The sequence below is a fragment of the Lobosporangium transversale genome, assembly GCF_002105155.1.
Source record: "Lobosporangium transversale strain NRRL 3116 chromosome Unknown BCR41scaffold_45, whole genome shotgun sequence".
NCBI classification, from domain to species: Eukaryota; Fungi; Mortierellomycota; class Mortierellomycetes; order Mortierellales; family Mortierellaceae; genus Lobosporangium; species Lobosporangium transversale.
Genome location: NW_019029023.1, coordinates 94,341 through 114,650, shown reverse-complemented (window position 1 = coordinate 114,650; position 20,310 = coordinate 94,341). Strand labels below are relative to the sequence as shown.

At 43.2% G+C, this 20,310-nt stretch overlaps 5 protein-coding genes across 5 annotated transcripts; 2 read left to right on the top strand and 3 right to left on the bottom strand.

The window, feature by feature from the left end:
- Positions 1-869: 869 nt before the first annotated feature.
- On the bottom strand, positions 870-3,161 carry BCR41DRAFT_340732 (hypothetical protein; the record flags this gene model as incomplete). The annotated part of the gene is made up of 4 exons (XM_022022207.1): positions 870-1,351; positions 1,437-2,099; positions 2,211-2,672; positions 2,915-3,161. The coding sequence occupies 4 exons, from the start codon at positions 3,159-3,161 to the stop codon at positions 870-872; spliced, it is 1,854 nt and encodes a 617-aa protein (XP_021877592.1).
- Positions 3,162-3,747: 586 nt separating this feature from the next.
- On the bottom strand, positions 3,748-7,548 carry BCR41DRAFT_340730 (Utp21 specific WD40 associated putative domain-domain-containing protein). Its single transcript, XM_022022206.1, has 6 exons — positions 7,178-7,548; positions 6,772-6,996; positions 6,350-6,664; positions 5,267-6,231; positions 4,862-5,159; positions 3,748-4,741 (listed from the first exon to the last, which is right to left on the bottom strand). Exons 1-6 carry the CDS (start codon positions 7,383-7,385, stop codon positions 3,876-3,878), a joined length of 2,877 nt encoding a protein of 958 aa, XP_021877591.1. The 5' UTR covers positions 7,386-7,548; the 3' UTR covers positions 3,748-3,875.
- Positions 7,549-10,305: 2,757 nt separating this feature from the next.
- BCR41DRAFT_360836 (hypothetical protein) lies at positions 10,306-13,593 on the top strand. The gene is made up of 2 exons (XM_022025428.1): positions 10,306-10,821; positions 10,968-13,593. The coding sequence occupies exons 1-2, from the start codon at positions 10,424-10,426 to the stop codon at positions 13,567-13,569; spliced, it is 3,000 nt and encodes a 999-aa protein (XP_021877590.1). The 5' UTR covers positions 10,306-10,423; the 3' UTR covers positions 13,570-13,593.
- A 174-nt stretch (positions 13,594-13,767) lies between these two features.
- On the top strand, positions 13,768-15,448 carry BCR41DRAFT_360835 (hypothetical protein). The gene has a single exon (XM_022025427.1). It carries the CDS (start codon positions 13,810-13,812, stop codon positions 15,394-15,396), a length of 1,587 nt encoding a protein of 528 aa, XP_021877589.1. The 5' UTR covers positions 13,768-13,809; the 3' UTR covers positions 15,397-15,448.
- Positions 15,449-15,470: 22 nt separating this feature from the next.
- Positions 15,471-18,656, bottom strand: BCR41DRAFT_360833 (hypothetical protein). Its single transcript, XM_022025426.1, has one exon. It carries the CDS (start codon positions 18,611-18,613, stop codon positions 15,500-15,502), a length of 3,114 nt encoding a protein of 1,037 aa, XP_021877588.1. The 5' UTR covers positions 18,614-18,656; the 3' UTR covers positions 15,471-15,499.
- Positions 18,657-20,310: the final 1,654 nt, after the last annotated feature.

Sequence of the window (20,310 nt, the reverse complement as noted above, 5' to 3'; positions counted from 1 at the left end):
CCAGTAGGAATGTAACCGAGTTCCCAAGGCTCGTATCGGCATCTCCGACAAGGAGCTCTTATTGGAAAAGACCATGGTTAGTGGTTTTGACTGAACCTGTCAACCGCCACCGTCGCAATGACGCAGTACACCAATCCAATCCTGAGCTGTTCTCCGAGTGAACAGCAGACAGTTAACCTGGCCAGACATTCTTACTTGATGCTCGAGTTGAATACTCTAGCTTACCAGAAACACCACTTTTGTTTTGTTTCATACTTTCCTTTTCGTACGGCACTTACGCCGCTCTATACCGCTACGTCTACAATGGATGATACTTAACAAGACGGCGGATTTACAATCCAATGAAGCGTAGGGAAAGGTTATCCTAATTTTCGTTGTCTGTTCATCAGGACATCGAGCGAGCCTTTGGGTCCGTGTCAGAAACATGCTCTATTTTTTTCATCTGACCTGTGGAAAGAAGAGCCTCAAGAATGGACACTCCTTTTTTTTTGTCATTGTGTACAGTCGACTTTTGATTATCCGAACGATTTGCTATCGGAAAAACTAAACTTTACAAATATACATGTTCAGGTGACATTGCACTTATTTCTTCCCACGTATGCATGAAATTGTCCAGCCACTTCGTTCGAATTTGCAGTTAAGGAAAAAAATAAGTGTAATGTCACCTGAACATCATATATTTTGAAAAATTAAAATACATACTAGTTAATTCACTGTGTATCGTTCGGAAAAACAGAATTTGCATATATTTCTGCCATATCAGAGGTATTGAAGTTGCGCTTGGACTAACTTCAGTGCTAAGGACACCAAGGCATATTTTTCGTTCAAGGACATCTATTTATTCATTATCATGCTACATTATAATCCATTCACAGCTTGGCCTTACCAGCGACTATACGCTGATACTCTTCATTCCTGAAAGGCCTGTAGTGGTGACCATCCAGCCACAACATCTCGTCCTTGACTATGCTGGGGTTGATACCCTCTTTGACCAACTCCACTTTGCGCTGCTTAAATGTTCCTGTGATCTCCATCTGAGATCTCCTTCGGATGAAAAGAGGAACAGAGTACCGTGGCAAGTTTTTCAATGCATGTTCTGCAAACTTGTCCCAGTCCATCGTCTCCTTGGCGACAATCGCAGCCATGCCGGCGCGACCATCGTGACCAGGGACATGGACGCCATAGACGTTGGCTTCGAGGCAATCTGGGTACGCTGAAAGTACTTCAGACACCTCAGCCGTCGAGACATTCTCAGATTTCCAGCGGAACGTGTCGCCCACGCGATCACCAAAATAATAGTAGCCGTCATTATCGCGGCTCAGGATATCACCTGTGCGGAAGTAGATATCCCCTGTCATTAGAAACAACAAGGTAGATGTCAGTATCGAGGTAGGAACACAACAAAATTTAAATCAAATATCTGTTGATTGACATACCAGATTTAAAAACATCTTTGACAATCTTCTTGCTAGTTGCCTCCTTGTTATTATGATAACCGCTGAAATTCTTGCCAGGATCGCTTGTATCTATTACGCATAATAATTCTCCGGGCTCACCAGGTTGGCATTCAATACAATGGCCATTCTTGTCCCGAATTAATTCCTCTGTCTCGATGTCGAACTTGACAATCTTTAAGCCACGATTAAGTAGCCTAGCAAGAGGACCATAAAATCCAATCGCGCCTGCTCCAGTAGGCCCAGTATTGTAGTTGTTCATTGATCCTGTGCCCTCGGTTGAAGCATACCACTCACCAATCACGGGGATAGCGTAGCGTTCCCTAAACCGACTCCAAACATCCGGGCGCATACCGTTACCGTGCGCCAGCCGGATTGAGTGCACTTTGTCTAATGGAGATTCGGGCAAATTTACTAAGTATCTACAAATCTCTCCAATATACTGGATTACAGTAACATTGTTGGCACGGCAGTCATCCCAGAAGCCAGTCGCTGAAAATTTTCGGGTCAGAATTATAGTTCCACCGACCAACCAGGAGGTGCACACTCCTAGAACTGCTGCAGCACTATGATACAAGGGCATACAAATGTAAATACGATCCTTGTCGGTAAAATTGTAGAATCTTGCAAAGAATGATGCCGCTACTAGTAAGAGCAACAGGAGGGATGATTTCAATTAGCTACTACATTCAGGAGAGCAATGATTTTTATCATGTTTAGTTCAATTGTATCAGACGATAATTAGTTGATCCTTACTATCAGCGCGGCCATGTGAGAACCGTCCAGCCTTGGGTAAGCCCGTAGTCCCAGAAGTATAAATGAGCATTGCAGTTTCATCGGCCATCGTCTTATGAGGAAGATGTTTGTATGTATCTGCATCGGAGACCGAATCAAGGTCGATTGGCATTGCGAAATCGACGTGCCCCAGCCCACCATAGGTATAGATCGTGTAGCCCATTCCTAGAATCTCGTCTAGCGAGCCAGCCACAGGCTCTGTCAATTCTGTATCCAAGATGAGCATTGAAGACGTGGCAGTATGGAGTGAGTGAGTGAGAGGCTTGCCCGAAAGATTGGTGTTGATGAACGCACCACATGCACCGATCTTGTTGATACCGAGCCAGCAAAAGAGGAATTCGGGTCTGTTGTACATCATAAGTGATACAATGTCCCCACGCTTTACGCCTTTGGATAGCAACCAGTTGCCAACTTTGTTAGAAGCTGTGGATGTTTGGCGTACACGAATAGATTTAAAAGAGGAGTGATGTCATGTTAGTTATGTTCTAACAGCAGTTCGTTAAGTGATATGCAGGCTGTGTGAAATGTAACCTTGTATGATACTAGTGATCGAATGCCCACTTTCGTATAATACCATCTTTAAACATCTGAAAAGACACCTCCATGTAAAAAAAAAAAAAAAAAAAAAAAAAAAAAAGCATCCTAGAGCAATATTTGTTACTCACCAAGATGGACATCACGAAATGAGTAGGATTTGCCTTCAAACACCAAGGCTTCGCGATTGGGATACTTGCGATAGCTCTCTTCAAAGCGATAGCTCAAGTTGATTTTCCCTTGCTTCTCGAAGGTGTCAAATTCTCGCCGCGCCCCCACTGCGCTCTTGATCATTTTAACATCCTGGGGAAGCGAAAGCTTGGCGCTCACATACATAGCCACGGGCACAGCGGCAGCAACAAGAGGAAGGGCTGACATAGTTGGCATGGCAGAAGGTTAGGGCCAGATATTGAGCAAAAGGAAAAAAAATTGAAATGATGCAGCGTGAGAGTAAGTATTTCAAAAAGGTATAGCATATTCAATACTCACCAGGCATAATGAAATTTGTAAAATGTATGAAGAGACTAGAGTGAGGAAAAAAAAAAAAAAAAAAAGAAGTAAAGCAGGATAGAGAGAAGAACTCTTGACAGTCTTTCTCTTCGTTATTTATTTCAAACGAGCTTTTATGAAGGCATTATGTCAATTTGTTATAACCCCTGGAGCTTCGTATTCGGGTTGAACTATCTCCCGTTTTTTTTTTTTTTTTTTTTTTTTTTTTTTTTCGTCGGCTCCTTGATCTTTCCCTTCGCTACGGAGTGTTTATCTGTTGGCCCATTCTGTAGCCGTCTGATAAATTTTTGTGTAATCTCGACCATCACAGTCAAACGTCTGTGCGTAACCAAAAATTACTCCACATTCCATTGTCACGAACATATCCTAAAAGCATCAGCACTTTCACCTTTTTTTTTTTTTCCTGAAAAAAGGATGCTTCTCAAAAGGCAGTCTAACTTTAAGATGCAAAATGCTATTGAGTTCTTTATTAATGAAGTTGAGGAGAACAGTGAGAAAAAAGAAAAAGAAAACATTCGAAAATGCCTAAATTGCAGAGGTTGCTCTAAAACCCAACAAATTTCTGCCGACGGATGTGTGTTTTTATGCCTTCGTTCTCATAAACTCGATCAGGCAAAGTGTACTTTGAAAGAGTTCTTCAAGCCGCTTCCATTCACGTTGATGCTCTGTTATCACCCGCCTTAGCCGCAAGCTGACACTCATCGGACCAGCCTTGGTAGCATTGACCTTGATCTTAAGTTTCTTGTTACTACGCTTCCGAATACGATTCTCGTCATCACTATCTGAATCATTTTCCATCTCACTATCCTCGTCTTCATCATCCATATCATCTTCATCTTCATCTTCGTCCTCCTCTTTATCATCCAGTCCTGCTTCCGGATTTGCAACCAAAACATCGCCATGGATCTTCAAGAAAACGTTCAAATATACTTCTGCCAACTCAAAGTCCCGTTTCATCTTCAAGAGATATTCGATTGCCTCCAAAAAATATCTCGGTTCTGCCAAATCGTTGTCCAATGACATGGACCTGAGCTCAAAATCCACAGCAGAAGGATTCAGTGATTTGATATGATCAAAAAAGTCCGAGTAATCTTGTCCTGATTTGTGGCCTCGTTTCAGAAGCGTCATAAAGACAGTCTCTGGCTGTAGCATATTCATACGGATCATTTTGGTGTCCGCAGCATCCGTACGCTCCTCATCCTTTTTAGTTGCAACAAACTTGGGTTCAACTCCTGGAAGTGTGCTCAAGAAGAAGGGTGCCTTCTCAGGTGCCTTGGGTGCCTCCTTGGGCTTATTTCTGGCTTTGATCACATCTAGATTCAATAATGTTTGCCATTTGGATTTAGGGAGGAGCGACAGCGTGATCATCTGCTCTGTCAACTGTTCGGCAGATTCAATGCCTGGTTCCAACGCGAGTACTTCTTCATTGGTTGTGAAGATATTCTCAGCTATTATGTAATATTTCACAATTAATGAGGGTATCATGGTTAATAATGTTTTTCGTAAAAAGAAATAGGCGTGTGTGCAAGGAAATAGATATATACTACTATTGATGTGTCTGCCTTTACCTTCTTCGTTTTCATCTTCCAGGGTAGAGGATGTTGGCAGAGCCACTCGAATCACATCATCTTCAGTGATACTTCTCAATGATACAGTTGTAAATTGCATGCGATTGGCCCACAGGAAGATACCAACATTGTCAACATGTGCCGTTGCCAAATAATCACCAGTGGGCGAGAAGCTAAGGCTGGTGGCGATGCTTTCGCATTTGAAAATATCAACCATATGTCCAGTTGGTAAATCCCATGTGCGGATAGTGGTATCCAAAGAGGAGGAAACAAGCCAGTGACCATCAGGGCTGAATGTCTATAATTAACAAGCGCCATTTTATAAAGTAATGGTTAGTTATTATAAAATAAAAGGACACCTGCATGGTGAAAAACAATATTGAAGAGATAAAAAAAAAAACTTACCATATCTGTAATGCGATTTGAGTGACCCCAGAATTCACGAACAACACGGCGGTTTTCAACATCCACAATGCGTATGCATAAATCGTCGCAGATAACGGCCAGGTGATTATTCTCACTGTACAAAAGCAAATGTGTAATGGGTGAGGGCATCTCCATAGTATGTTCACATTTGCCTGTCTTAATGTCCCAGAGCTTGAGGAACCCATCCAGAGACCCTGAAATTAATGTTTTGCTCAGACGGTCTGACTGAAGCCCTGTGATCGCTTTCTTATGACCATCCTCATCAAAAGACCGTCGGAAGATCCCTGATTGCATATTAAACATATCAATTCCACCCAAAGCTGAGCCAACAAAGCCAAAATTTCCGCATTTGCTGACTGTTACTGTTTTAGTAGAAGATCCATCTTTTGGAGTCATGATATGTGCACCCAAAGTCTTGCGCTGGTAATTCCATGTACGTACTCCGGGCTCGTTCCAATGTGCTGTCAAGATGTTGTCCCATTCCTTTTCTTTGGTTGAGGTTGCTGCAACAGTTGTGATTAGGGGGAGCTTCAGTTCATCAATCTTAAGATTCAGTAGCTTTGACTTTTTGCTCAGAGATCCCTGCGATAACTCAACCGATTGTGAGTCGCGGAGAGTGGAGAATGCTCTGAGTGAACGATCACGACCAGCAGATAAGATAAAATGTCCATCTTCGCCATAATATTTAATATTGGTAGGTGGTGCATGATGCCCACTTCTAGACTTTAACAAGCGGGGAAGGCCATCCAAACTATCAAAGATCCATTGCTTAACGGAATTGTCTGCCCCAGAAGTCATTAAGATTGGTTGTCCATTCAAAAACTGGATTGAAGGGATGGTTCCATCGTGTGCACCTTTCATCACATGTAACACCTTTTGACGATCCAGATCCCAAAGTGCGATATCTCCATACATGTTTGCAGAAGCCATCACATGCTGATCATCTATTCCGTTCAGTAATATACAGTCAGAGAAGTGTAATTACGGTTAGGATCTGCGCTTTTTTTTTTTTTTTTTAAGACACTGCTAGGACAATTAATAGCAAAAGCGTGGGCTTTGTACCTGTTCGGAAGGATATTGCAGTGACTTTTGCTTCCTGCCTCAGAGTCATCATAGTAATGTCTGTTCTGATGTTGTGGATGACAATGGAGCCATCCAAGAGACCAATTGCGATCACATCTACTACAGGGGTTTGAGTGAAACAGGTGATAGGCGAGTTGAATCCCTTGAATGCATAGATCATAGTGCTTGTGCGGATATTCCAGAGCTGCATTGTTCCTTGGTTGCTCCCAATGAGCACTTTATTGAGATATGTACTGGGATGGATGAGTGTTGTAACGGTGAAAGAGGGGTCAAAATCGATAGTAGTGTATAACTCTATCAAAGGTCACAAATGAGGGTGTAATTCTTAATGAGTAATCATATCCACAGCTCTAGCCTTTGCTTCCTTCCAAGTTAGTTTTTCCGACAGCATTGTCATTTACCTCCTGTGGTATGATCATTCAACTTGACAGTATTATCGCTGCAGATCGAGATAATGTGTTGACCAAAGATCTCAAGCGATGCTATCGAAAGTCTTGGGTCTGTTCCACATGAGAATCGCCCTACTTCTTTAGCTCTCCTGTACGTGACGACATCTGATCCACATGCTGCAAAAACGAGATCACCTAATGTTGCTAATGCTGTGATCGGTGTAGAGGTGTGTGCGCCTTTTATGCGAATGATATGCGTAAAGTTAGTCTATAATCAAAGGGAACAGCCGGTATTATCTTTTGATTACAATGAAACTCTAGCAATATTAACCCCCGTAATCAGACATCCTGATCCAGGTAAACCAAAACAAGGAAAATAAAAAGAAGAATGAAAGAATGAAAGAATACAATGTCATACCAACAAAAAGCAAATTCATCTTCGCAACGTCATAGATATGAAAAGTAGTGCCGACACAGGTGGTCAAAAAGTAGGCCTGGCCCCTGGCCTGAATATTGAAAGGGACTTCATTGGTGACATAACCAATGGCACGGAATGGGACAAAGAGACGAGGAGCTGTAGCCTTTGGTGCCTCTTTGCGTGCCTTCTTCTGAGGGAGGCCAAACATGGCTAGGTGGCTGCCTGAGAGTGTAAGTGTCTAGTTGAGCGAGGGAGAAGGATATGTTTTTCAGCTTGCTGGCTAGTATTAGCAACTAGGAAGAATGAAGGGTAAAAGAATGAAACAACAACAGTTGCACCTCTTAGAATGCAAGAATGAGCACAAAACTGTTCATTCACCATGGCCTTTTTTTTTTTTTTTTTTTTTTTTTTTTTTAGAAGCAACTATAAACATAAGCCACATACTAAAACAGACATTTATCACAATGTAAAGCTAATCAAGAATACATGAACCTTTGTAAATTGAATTTATTGAGATATTCAGTCAATGCATTGTTTCAGCTGGTTGTGAGCTCAGGATCATGAATATTGCCTGGACCCTCAATGGTGTCTAGGAAGCTTTCAAAAAGCTCCTTGAAAATAATTAAGGTTATCATCCTTTCGATTAAACTTCATAGTGTCTACACCCTCCTCGCCACTTTCATGATCCGGGACTTGTTATCGACAACGAAAAGGCTTCTTGAGGAATTGTTCTCGCAACGGCACGGCCACGAAGCTCGACAGGATAAGAATTGCGAAATCATTTTGCTTGCAGATGAGCTCGCTGTTACATCCTTACTTGGGTATGAGTTCTCTCTTGAGGTGGTCAATGTGATCTTTTCTTGCTTCGACACCAAGACTTAGTAGCCTCCGCTTGTAATCGTCCGGAAGAACAGAGACCTTGAAGAAGCTATTGCGATTACAGTCAGATGTAACCATGCACCAAGCTTTGGGGAGAAGTGGTTAGAGTAACCCATTGGGAATATCCTCGTCTCGTTCAACGTAGCGTGTAGTCTTGAGTATTAATCGATTGTAGTGAACTTTGAAACATCGATGAAACTAGCATCCATTGGCTGCGTAAGCGATGTGGTGTTTGATGGAAGATGCATGATGATAATGTTGGCTAGGCCAATACATTCACAGTCTTTATGGCATGGCGCGCTGTTAACTAGCAGAGCAATATTTAGTCCCTACTCTCGCATTTTATCATCAAACGCGTGGGACCGCCTCGAGAACAAGTCTTGTGTTATGAATCCGGAGTCTCCAAAAAATATCAAAAAGATCCAATGTGCCAGCCTCCAGCGAATCTAGGTAGTGTTTGACTTAAAAAAAAAAAAAAGATAAGGTCAGTACAGAAGCTGTAGAAAGAGAAGAACATGTCACTGCTCATCCACTTACAAAGAATAAGAGGCCTTCATTTATCAGGACTTGAAGAGTTGCTACAGAAAAGGATGGAAGCTCGAGCTAATAGAACAGTCTTGCGGTCAGGAACAGGCCCAATAGTAAGGGTCTTGTTTACCGTTGTCTTCAGGAAGAGACCGGTTTTGCTTTAGTTATACACATCTTCAGGATCAAATCATGTGAAATCCCTGAATTCCGATGCCGATACTTCGAGAGTTCAAAAAAACGGAGCCACTTTCCCAATATCCCTTGATTCCTGTCCATAACTTGAACCTATTTAACCAACCGCGAGGAAGTTGAGGGGCTTAATAATCCTTGGTGATGGTCCATATCGCAACCGCTGTCCCTTACAGACGAACATCTGTTACTAAGTGTTCATTACGTTAATTGCTTTTACAAACCAATTCAACATTCAGTACATACCCAGTTTGACTTGCTCGTTAGACTGGTGACGTCTAACCCACCAACTTTTGTCTTTCGAATACATTTCAAACGTTAAGAGGCTTGAGATGAGAGTCTGATAGCTTTGAAGATGGTAATTCGCATTTTTGAGGGCCCACCAGGATTGATACTTCATAGTTTTGCAAATGAACTCTGAGACATTTGGATTTCAAGCCTTTTCCTCTTGAAACTTCATGATAAAGGTAGCTTTGCTGGCGATGCTGCGACGATGATGGTCTTGAATTGTAAAAATATCTGTGATGATCACAATGATGACAGCAATATATGAATAATTTCAATTTATTGAAGGTTTTTTTTGTATGGGTGTGACATATTAGAAATGGCTCAGGAGTCCAGACTTGCTACAAGGAGCACTGTGTGGCACTTTAACTGATGGTGATAAAGCAATTTTGCTTGTCCTCCAGTAAAGAGAGGCATGTGCGCGTCATGATGATCCATTTGCTTTTGTATCTTGCCAGTAATAATGGCATGTGCGTGGCTCTTTCTCTTCTTCCTTTCACTTTTTTTTTATAAAAAAAAAATCCCCCTCGACTTTACTCACCAGCTGTCTTTATCTTTCTTCGGGAGCCCTCCTTTTGGGTTCTCGTTTACTGCTCCTTTCAGTCTTCTTGTTATCCACTGTGCTTATTTGCTAGGTGGGTGAAACTCATTATTCATTACCTCCATTTCGTTCATTACAGGAAACATCCTTACCTCTTCTCAATGTGTTGAGCTCCTGTTTTACCTCTCCGTCAATATCTAAACTCAGTGATCCATTTCTAGCCTTCTCTTCGCTTTGTCTTTTTTGTCCGTTGTTCTTACGTTCACTACTGTAGAAGTGATTTTCCTTGTAAAGTAGCCTCCCGAATGCATCCATACCTGTTCTTCTATCTTTTGGGCGGTGTGACCTTGATCCCGCTCACTGTGACCATCACGCTTGCTATCTTATGGATTCGACTACCAAAACTTGATCCGACCCAGCCACGCCCAACAGATTTGCCTCCACCCAAGATTCTGAACGGCCAAATCAATGTCCACACTGATACCATTCTACCCATTGCAAAAAAAACTAAAAGCACTAGTCTTCGTTTACGGAAGTCAGCCAACAACAAAACCCGATCTTCATCCTCCACCTCCATAACTTCTGCATCGTCTTCCGATACTACTACCACAACTCCATCTCAACTCAGTCGTCACCAGGATATACCTCGCCATAGTCACAAGCAACAGGACAGAGACAAGCATGATACAGATGATGATAGCGATGAAGAAGACAGTAGCAACACAGATGAAAATGAGGAACAAGACGATAGCACAACTTTGGAATGTGATACCCCTGCAACTGTTAGTTTGAAAGCCATCGCTGGTCGAGAACCAGACGTACCAATGCAAGCGGACCCTAATTTAAATAGGGAAGGCTATGTCAGGATGACGCGGGTACCACGATTGGGACCTGCTGCGGAGTCCATTTCGGATTACATGACCAATATGCTGTTCCAACCCAAGAATGCACGACCCAAAGATTCGTATTATGCTGTACTGCGATACGACACCTTGTTCCTCTACGAAAGTGATCAGCAGCGTGACTGCAAAGCTGTCGTACCCATGACACTGTATGAGGTCCGGATCTTTCCAAAGAACTTGCCAGATAATGAATGTTTTAACAAGGAGCACCCTATCCAAATCAAGCGCAAAATTGATGCACCAACCTCTGCTATCGCTATGGACAATGATCAAGATGAATTTTATATCTTTGTCCATACTCCAGTTGTCAAAGAGGACTGGTATGTATTCTCTTGTTATTTTTTTTTTACTCTAAAGTTCTAAAGTTACAAGTCAGTTGATTTTTAGGTCTAAAAAAAGAAAATTAATGTGGCAACGTGGCATTCCTCACTCCCAAAATGAATGGATTGGATGAAATCTGGATTAGGTTCCTTGCTCTCCTGTATGCGTCCAAGTTGAGGAAGCCTGGTACAAAACAAAAGATCCGAGACAAGGCACACTTTGATCCTGAGGCTATTCAAAACCATATCCGCATCCTTCACTCTGATAAGCATCATGAACATACCCGCTGGTTCAATTCGTTCCTTGGTCGGATCTTTTTGGGTGTATACAAGACGAAGAGAATCCGAGAGATATTTATCCAAAAGATTACACGCAAGACTCGAAAACTAAAACGACCGTCATTTTTAGGAGAAATCAAGGTGCGGTCATTCGATATTGGTCATAGCATTCCTTACATCACAAGGACAAAGCTTCACGAACTCTCTATGACTGGCGAACTAAGTGCTGAATTCCATCTAGCGTACCGTGGAGGCATAAGGGTTGAGATTGAGGTGGATGTTGGACTGGGACTAGCGACATTGAAGCCTGTCAAAGTGACCGTGGTCCTGGCAGTACTTGTCAAGGCTATATCGGGAATGATGACGCTCAAGATCAAGGCGCCGCCAACTAACCGGTTCTGGATCGGGTTTCAGGAGCCGCCCGAGCTAGAGATTGTGATAGAACCAATTGTAGCTGACAAGGCTATAAAGCTTAACATGGTACTAAGCGCCATTGAGACAAAAATCCGTGAGGCGATGGTGGAGGCGATCGTACTGCCTAACATGGATGATTACCCATTCTTTGACTCGCACGGGACCGGAGGTATTTTTGAGGGGGATGAGGAAGTTTCTACAGAGGTCGCGGACGATAGTGATGCGGATTCAAGTACAACTGAAAAAATAAGGAAGGCAGAGAAGCCGGGGGAGAGCGCTTCGAGTACGCCGATACGAAGCAAACGACGAGGCAGTGAGAGTTCCTTTGACTCAGAACAGGCTCCTCCAGGTCCTCAGTCGCTCATATCTGAGAGAAAACCATCTTGGAGCTCGACTGGCACAGAATCAGATATGGATCTAGAAACCGTCCCCATCACCTCCACACCGCTACCCACTATGTACATCCATCAGCAGCACAATACCAGCAGTAGCAATGCCAGTACCATCTCCACATCATCATTTGCATCAAAGTTTAAGCGGTTTTCACAGGCACATTTTTCGTCAAAGTCACAGGATCCTGTGGCAGATCCATCCAAACTGAACACCAAACCAACAGTTGCTACATCAATTGCTACTGCTATACGAACATCTCCATCAACCACACCTCAGTCTTCTAGTAGTACAACGTCTAGTGGATCCAAGCTGCAATCCGCCATCCCAAAGTTATCTGCTCTAAATGATGTTGCAGAGGCACAGGGATCACGGCTATCAGTATCCTCTCCCTCCAATGGGCCATCCAAGAAATCATCAACAAGCTCGTTGCGACTTCTTGCCAATCTGGAATCGACAGTGAGCAACGATGACGCGGATAGTGACACGAATAATGGAACTGTTTCATCTGCAGTAAATGATGTACTGTATCAATCTCTACAAAGTTTAGCAGAGTCCAGCAGCAAAAGAGATTCGCCAGACAGCTCTTCACGACCAGGTCAGGAAACACTTCCCAAATCTACAAACATGATGAGATGGAGCACAGCGTCGCCCCATACCGATGAGGATAAAGGGAAGGATGCAGAGGAGGATTCACCTAAAAATGATTTGAACGTTTCGTCATCTCTTGTTGGAATTGCAGGTATCCTTGAAAAAAACAGTAGTAGGTCGGGGGGTAGCACAGTTTCTAGCAGCTCTATCTCCCAGATTCAAGGAAACCATGCCAATATGCTCACTGCTGACAAAAAGAGCAAGAAGGGCCAGAGCAAGGGCGATGAGAGTCCTCAGAGTAATGCTGATAGTAACAACAATAGCAGTAATGAGAATACAGAACAAGTTTCGTCCAAGCGGAATACAGGTGAGAGTGGCAAGGATAGTAAAGATCGAGGAAGAGATCATGGTCGCAGGAGCAGTGGTGATAGTCTATTGAATCTAAAGTCAAAGAAGGATTCGCTGTTGAAAAAGATTACGAGTCGTAATAATGACGAAGATCAAGGAAGCAAAGGATCCAATAGCGGTGGAGGTAGCGACAATAACTCGATCAAAGGAACATCACCAAAATTCTCGTTAGACAGTGTAGGCACGTTGTTGGGGAATCGACGCAAGGGTAGTGTATCAAGTGGGAGAGGTCCTCTCCCATTGTCCACTGCTCCTTCGCACGAAGCAGCTGTTATACAGGAGCTACAGGAACAGGAAAACGATCTAGGGTCTCGGCAATATAATTTGTATAGGAGACATGAGAGCTCTCCACGGCCTGGTCTAACTAGGTCAATATCCAGTGCTTCCACCTCTAATGTAGGTATAGGCGCCCGTGCTTCCCCAAGGAGAGAGGTTGATCTATATCCGTTGGGCCGTCCATTTGAGAATACAACAGCAAATATAGATACACCAACACCAACAACTACACAACCAGCGTCGTCTTCGATAACCTCCAAGTCAGCGTATCTACAACAGAAGTCACAGGCGGCTCTTGGGTCTGCTAAAGCATGGGTCAAACGATCGTTGGAAGACCGCAGGATGAGTGAAGATGATCCTCTACTTTCTGGAAAAATGCATCTGGATTGATTCATTGATAATGCAATCGCGAATAATAAAAGAAAAAGAAAAAAGAAAAAGAAAAAGAAAAAGAAAAAGAAAAGCCATGATGTGACACTTCCCAGGCTATCTTTACTACTCTCTTTTACTATGAATTGGGCTTCACCATGTTACAGTTAAGGGCGGCGTATGCTGAAAATGCCAAGACTTTAAAGAAGCTGTGCACAAGATCATTTTAAAAACTTCATTCACGCACACATTCGTTCACCCATGTCTTCGTTTGATCCTAATGACCCTTTTGATAACGGTCAACCTTGGCTAAACGTCCAATCCAACTCCTCAGTCTGGAGAGCTAGTAACTTAGACTCAACTGCAGGTGACACTACCACTACTACTGCTACTACTTCTGGCATCAACCTTAATTCTGCTGCTCCTGTTGCTGCTGCTTCTGAGAACATCCTTATTGCTATCCCTGCTTCGCCAGTCTCACCAGTTGTACAGCCTACGGCTCCATCCCTTCATACTATCGCTACTACTGCTCCAATGGCCTCACAACCTGGTCCTTCAGATGGCTCTGCCGAGGCAACAGCTTCGAGAACAACAACGACAGTTTCTGCAGGGAAAAAAACTGCGACTAGTCACAGTATTCAGCACGATGATGACCTTCCTCCTTCATACGAGGCAACTATTGTGAATACCAAGGATAGATCCCCCAATCTTCAGGGCTATGGCCGACCTCAGAATTTCCATGACAATTATGATCATCTTCGTGGGCCTCCTGGACAACGCGGTTTAGATATCAAGACCAGGATTCCTCTAGACTCAACTCCTGCAAGCCATTACCAATCAGGTAGTGATGCCAATGGTAGTACTGGGGTAGCTAGTGGGAGCAGTAGTAGCTCTGGTAGAGCTAGAGGACCATCTAGTGGAGAGCAATCCAATAATGGGCCACGATATGGATCCATTTCACCACCACAAGGCCGACATCAATCTCAATTGCAAAACGAGATATCCCAAGGTCGAGAAGACGACGAGCTGCATTCCCGTGACGTAGACAGGTTATTGGGAACAGATCAGGACCAACCCCATCACCAACCTCATGGCGCTCAAGCGCCTCGTTCAAGATATAATGATAATGTATACCATGACGCTGACGAAGGGCCAGAGTCGCACTGGGGTGTTGTAGGGGATGGTAAAGCATGGGTGGGGTTCTTCTTCCTGTTGATCGGTCTCTTGCCCTGGACTCTCTTCTGTTTTGTTTGGACGCTTGTGACATTAATCGTTGCAGGTATCTCTGTGATCGTACCGCCGATCGGATATCTCTTCGTGATTGCAGCCGTAACTTCTTGGAGAGCGCTAGCCCGCATTGATATCATCATCTCGAGAGCCTTGGTTTCCTGGCATGTTCGAGAGAAATACCCATTCAAGCTGGTCAAAGTGTTCGTTTCTGTACCGTCCACAGCATCTCCTTCTTCATCTTCCTCTTCTCGAACGGTAACACCATCAAATACTTCTACGTGGAGTAACCCAGCAGTCATAGGGGTAGCAGCAACAGGAGGTCCAAATCGTAGCCGACCACGACGATCAAGAAATCTGTGGCACAAAGGAGCAGAGCATTTCAGAGCAACTCTGGCCAATAAGCACACTGTCAACACTGTGCTTTATTTCATTATCTTCAAGATGATGTTTGCATTGGCATCGTTCATCTTCATTCTTGTGTTAGCTGTGTTGGCGATCCCCTTCATGGTCTGTCTACTTCCAAGTGTCCTGATCGTGAGCCGTAAGCTGGCGAATGGGCAGTTCCGATGGGCTATATTCTGGTTGGCTGAGAAGGGGCAACCTATCGCTCTGCCATGACATCAAAAATATTTTTTTATAGAAAAATGAAATAAAATAAATAAATAAAGACAATGATATATATAGTTTCTACGGTTTGGTGTTGCTGTATGCTTTCATTGATTTATTCTTCGTGTCGAAGACTAGTCAAAGATATGGACTTCAAGTGATGTAGTTTCTGACGTGCCGCCACCGTGACCAACTTCAAATCCACTACATCAAGACTCAGATCCAAGTTCTCTAGACGACGCATGTCCTCTACTGCCAACAGTAAACCCCCGATCGTAATTCCCACCGTCTGATCCAATGTCAAGTCCTGTAACCGTTTACATTTGTTTGCAATATGTCTTAGAGCAAGATCCGGTACCTGGAAGGGTCCCACCAAGGCCAAAGATTTCAAATGTGGTAATGAAGAGATCCTATACATCTCACGTGACCGAATGAAGAGCAACAGATTTTTCCCAGGGTCCTGTTGAGCCCAAAAATGGCCTGCTCCTCCTCCTTCTACTTCTCCTTCCGCTCTATCACCACCATGATGACTGTTAGTACCAGGCCAGACGAGATACCGGTGCTGGTGCTGGTGCTGGTGCTGGTGCTGGTACTGTTGTTGACGATGTTGCTGAAGATACCCAGTAGAACCTCTAACATCCTGACGGGCGACAGCTCTAGAACCAGTCTTTGGTGTTAACACTAGCTCCAGCTCTTCCAAGGCTGGGCATCTTACCAAGCTCTCCAAACAGAAATATAAACAGATCTCGCCCTCTAACTTCAAGCGCCTTAATCGTTTCATTGTCCAGTCCCATTCTAATGTCGTTGGTTGCCAAATCCGTAACCTTGAACTTGCCTCTAAATCTTCTAATGTGTCCTGAAAGGCAAAGCTGGCATCATGTAAACAATCCATCAATTCTAAACTTGGGCCCTGAATATGGATCCGTTTCATGGGTGGCAGATGTTTGGCGGTGGAGGATTTCAAGATTGGTGCACAGATCAGGGCTGTCTTCTTCTCTTGGGTTGCCCATGCAAAGACATCTCCTCGTCGGATAGGAAGTCGAACTTCTGTGAGAGATCGGCACCGAGTGAGGATATCTCCTAGACGCGCGACCTTGGAATCAACAGATTCGGATGCTGGGAAGTAGTAGGAGAGCCACAAGCGTTTCAAGGAGGTAGCTGTGGATGTTGAAGCAGTAGTCACAGCCCCCGTCGTTACCATGGGAGCGCCTGGTGCAGCAGCAGCAAGGATAGAACGATTGGGAGGAGAGCCAGTAGTAATAGGGGCTGGAAGGATGTGATCGAGGTAAAGTATGCAATTGGCCCATCCTGTAGCATCAATCTTTTCCAGACCTTTGAACGCATCAATAATAGCGAGGGTATTGTTATTTTGACCTAAATTACTGTTGACAGAAGTGGGGATGCGTACAGCTGCAGAGTACGCCGTAAAAACAGATCCCAAGGAGGAGGCAGGTGAGATTGGGGACGAAGGTGAGGATGGTGCGGATATAGTAGTTGCTATGGAAGCAAAAGTAGAGGCCAATGCTGGTGAGGAGGAGGTGGAGGATAATGATGGTATGGCCATGAATGTCGATGCCGACAATGTCCCTGGTACAATTGATCCAAGGGCGTGTTTCTCAACCAGCACAATGTCCTTTAGGATAGGTCCAAACAGCATCCGATGTGATTTAATAAAATCCACGACCAAGTCCACTCGCACGTCCTGACTCGTTTTTTCTAGGTCTGTGATCTCAAGTCGTGTGACCGATGCCAGTTGTGGAACCAATGCAGTCGCGTGCTCGATTGTATACACGGCTGATACCGATAGTGTCTGGATCTGCTCTGCGTTATGTGACATGAATTCTCTCAGGATTTGAAACAGAACCATGTAGGCCTCTTGATTTCGTGTGTGTTTTGAGCTGCTGCTGCTGCTGCTGCTATTGCTACTGCCATAACCCCCTTGATTCTTTCGCTCCTCTTCGTCGTGACCGCCGCGATTATTATTGCCACCGCCGTTACTGCTGTCGTAATCGCTGTCATCTGATTGAGCGGGGATCAGATCTGCAAACAATAAGTGGAAGCACTGTATCATCATTTCTCCTGCCCCTTGATAATCTGAAAAATACTTTAAATAATCAATTTTGCAGGGTGGACGGATCCATTGCTGACCATAGCCCGGGTATCGCAATGCAGGGAGACGCGCCTGAACGGATGTGCAGGCAATCAACAGCTGTAACAAACGAGTCATCTTACAGAGTCGGAGTTGTTGCAATTCCGGAGAAATTGGTGCTGCATAGGACTGAGTGAATGCTGCAGGGGCCGCATTTGCGATTTTGGTGTTATTATTAAGAAATGTGTGAATTGTGTGATGATTGTTTGGATAGTAATGCTGATGATAATCTCCCTTTCCATTGCTGATATTGTTATTACTACTGCTGCTGTCGTGACCATTATTGTAGCCAGAGCTGTAGCTGAAGCTGGCATGACTACTGCCACTACTGTTGCCACGCGCGCGGAGATTGACTTGGCTGACAGATGCAACTTTGCTACTGCTATTTTTACCGTTACTCGTATGAGTGGTACTATCGTTGCTAATGTTTTTGTGATAATCTGAATAAGAGCGGCGTTGTAAAGAGGAAGGACGTTTAGGCTTTTGTTGTTTTTGTTGTCGGGTATTTTTTTCTTGTTGTTGCTGAGCTTGAGATGTAGCAAGATGACGGCCCTGTAGGGCGCTTGTTACATGTAAGACGGCCTTGGTTGCTGACGATAATGCTGCTACTGCCGCTGCGGTCGAGATTGTTGTCTTTGATGTAGTGGCGCTGACGGAAGCGGAAGAGGCGGCTGTACTACCTGTGGAGGACGAAGAAACGGATGAGGAGGAAGTGCTGTTGAGCCGACCCGTGCTTTGGACATTACCATTATCAATTGTACAAGTACCATTGCCACATCCAGGATCATCTACAGTCCCTCCTGTTTTCCTTTGATTGACATTGGCATTAGTGTTATTGATAATCATATTCCCTGATAGCTTAGTATTGCTTATGTTGTTGTCACGGTTGGTGGAGGTATTTGAATCGTTCCTGAAAGGATGTGGAAGATGAGGGGAAGAAGAAGGAGCACCGAGAGATTTCCAGTCATCAAAAGTCATGATGGCTCGGAATGGTGATCGGTAGAGGGTAGGGACGGTTTTCTTGAAGAGGGCACGACAGGTCAAGAGAACGCTGTGTTGGTCTGGCAGGTCCAGATACATTAGCACGATCTTTAAGCATTCAATTGGGATCTCTGTAAAAGGCATTTTGAAGGAAAAATGTAAAAAAAAAAAAAAAAAAAAAACGCAGCTGCAGTTGCCGATGTGGAGAAAAGGAAAATGCTCAGTTTTGGGCAAGAAGAAAAAAAACGAGGATGGGATAAGGTGAGGTGAATGCAGATTATATGAATTTGGTGTTATCAGTTTCCTATTTCAATTGCAGTGTGCTCGGTCTTTTTTCATTGTTTCCTTTAACATCTTCTGTGAAGGCGATTGAGAGAATGAGGAACAATAGAGATGGAATGAGAGGATGTGGAGAATGAAGAGAATATAGAGAATGAGTCTTCCACAACAGACAGGCAGGGTAGGCAGTTGAAAAGAGTATTTAAAGAATAACAAAAAACAAGAGAGAAAAAAGAAAGAATGAAAGAGAAAACTGACAAGAGACGAAATAGGGTAAGAGGATAAAGGTACAATGGTTTCAATGATTGAAGTAAGATTAAAATGAATGTGAGAAAAAGAGTTGGCAGGAAAAAAAACTGTTTTCCCCCCCACCATTCGAGGAACGCATGCATGCATGCAACAAATGCTTGGAAGGACCGACACCTCCACAGCACTTGATACTTTGACAAATCACAGAGTCATTCCATTTCATGATATTCAAACTGCTTGTATTTTTATATTTTATATTAATTTTTATTAATCATCTGGTGTACATTATCATTACTATCGCCATCACTGTGCAACATGCATGCATCCACCAACACACAGTCGTTGCTCTCTCTCTCTCTCTCTCTTTCTTTCTTTCTTTCTTTCTTTCTTTCTTTCTTTCTTTCTTTCTTTTTTCTCTCTCTCTCTCTCTTTCTCCGATCGCCCTTTTTTTTTTTTTTTTTTTTTTTTTTTCTCCGCAAAGCATGTCCATGGTCCACTTATTAAGCGTTAAAAAAAAAAAAAAAGGTTTTGCCTCCTAATCTGGACCCAATGCTTTCTTCCCTTCCCCAATCATCGATTTCACTTTGAGCCTTGCCTTTCTCGATATGCTTGCACATGGTGGACATAGTTTAAAAAAACTGCACTTCTCTGTTTATATCCAATGTACATGTACTTTAGAATACAAAATAAAAGTAATATACTAAAAACATAATATATTCTTGCATAGATATGCGTAGCAATTTATAAAACAATGTACCTTTTCAAATAAAAATAAAATAATAATAAAAAAAAGAAATAAATAAACAAAACGCGTAACAAACGTCAATTCCGCTTGTGCGCTCCTATCATATTTTATTCCTTAACTTCCTTAACTTCTTGCTCGTTTGCTTTTCCATCGTTCATAAAGACGCAGCAATGAAAAAAAAATAAAAAAAAAAAAAAGATCAAAGACATCGAGGAGATGACTAATACTTGGCAGCTTAGCAGTATTCAGATCATGGACGTGATTAATCAATGCTTTGTGATCTCGGATCATTTGTCAGCCTCCCTTTCTTTTTTTTTTTTTTAAAAAAAAAAAAAGGATGGGATGGAGTCTCTTATTCATTTCACGAAGAGAAGTGGCTGTCCGGCATAAATCGCTAAGCTTTTTTATTTATTTGTTTCCCCTTTCGGTTTATAAGAGCTTTCCCGAGAGCCAACAAGAATAAAAAAAAAAAAAGAAAAGAAAAAAAAAAAGAAATACCCGATGGTCAAAGCTCTCTAATTTA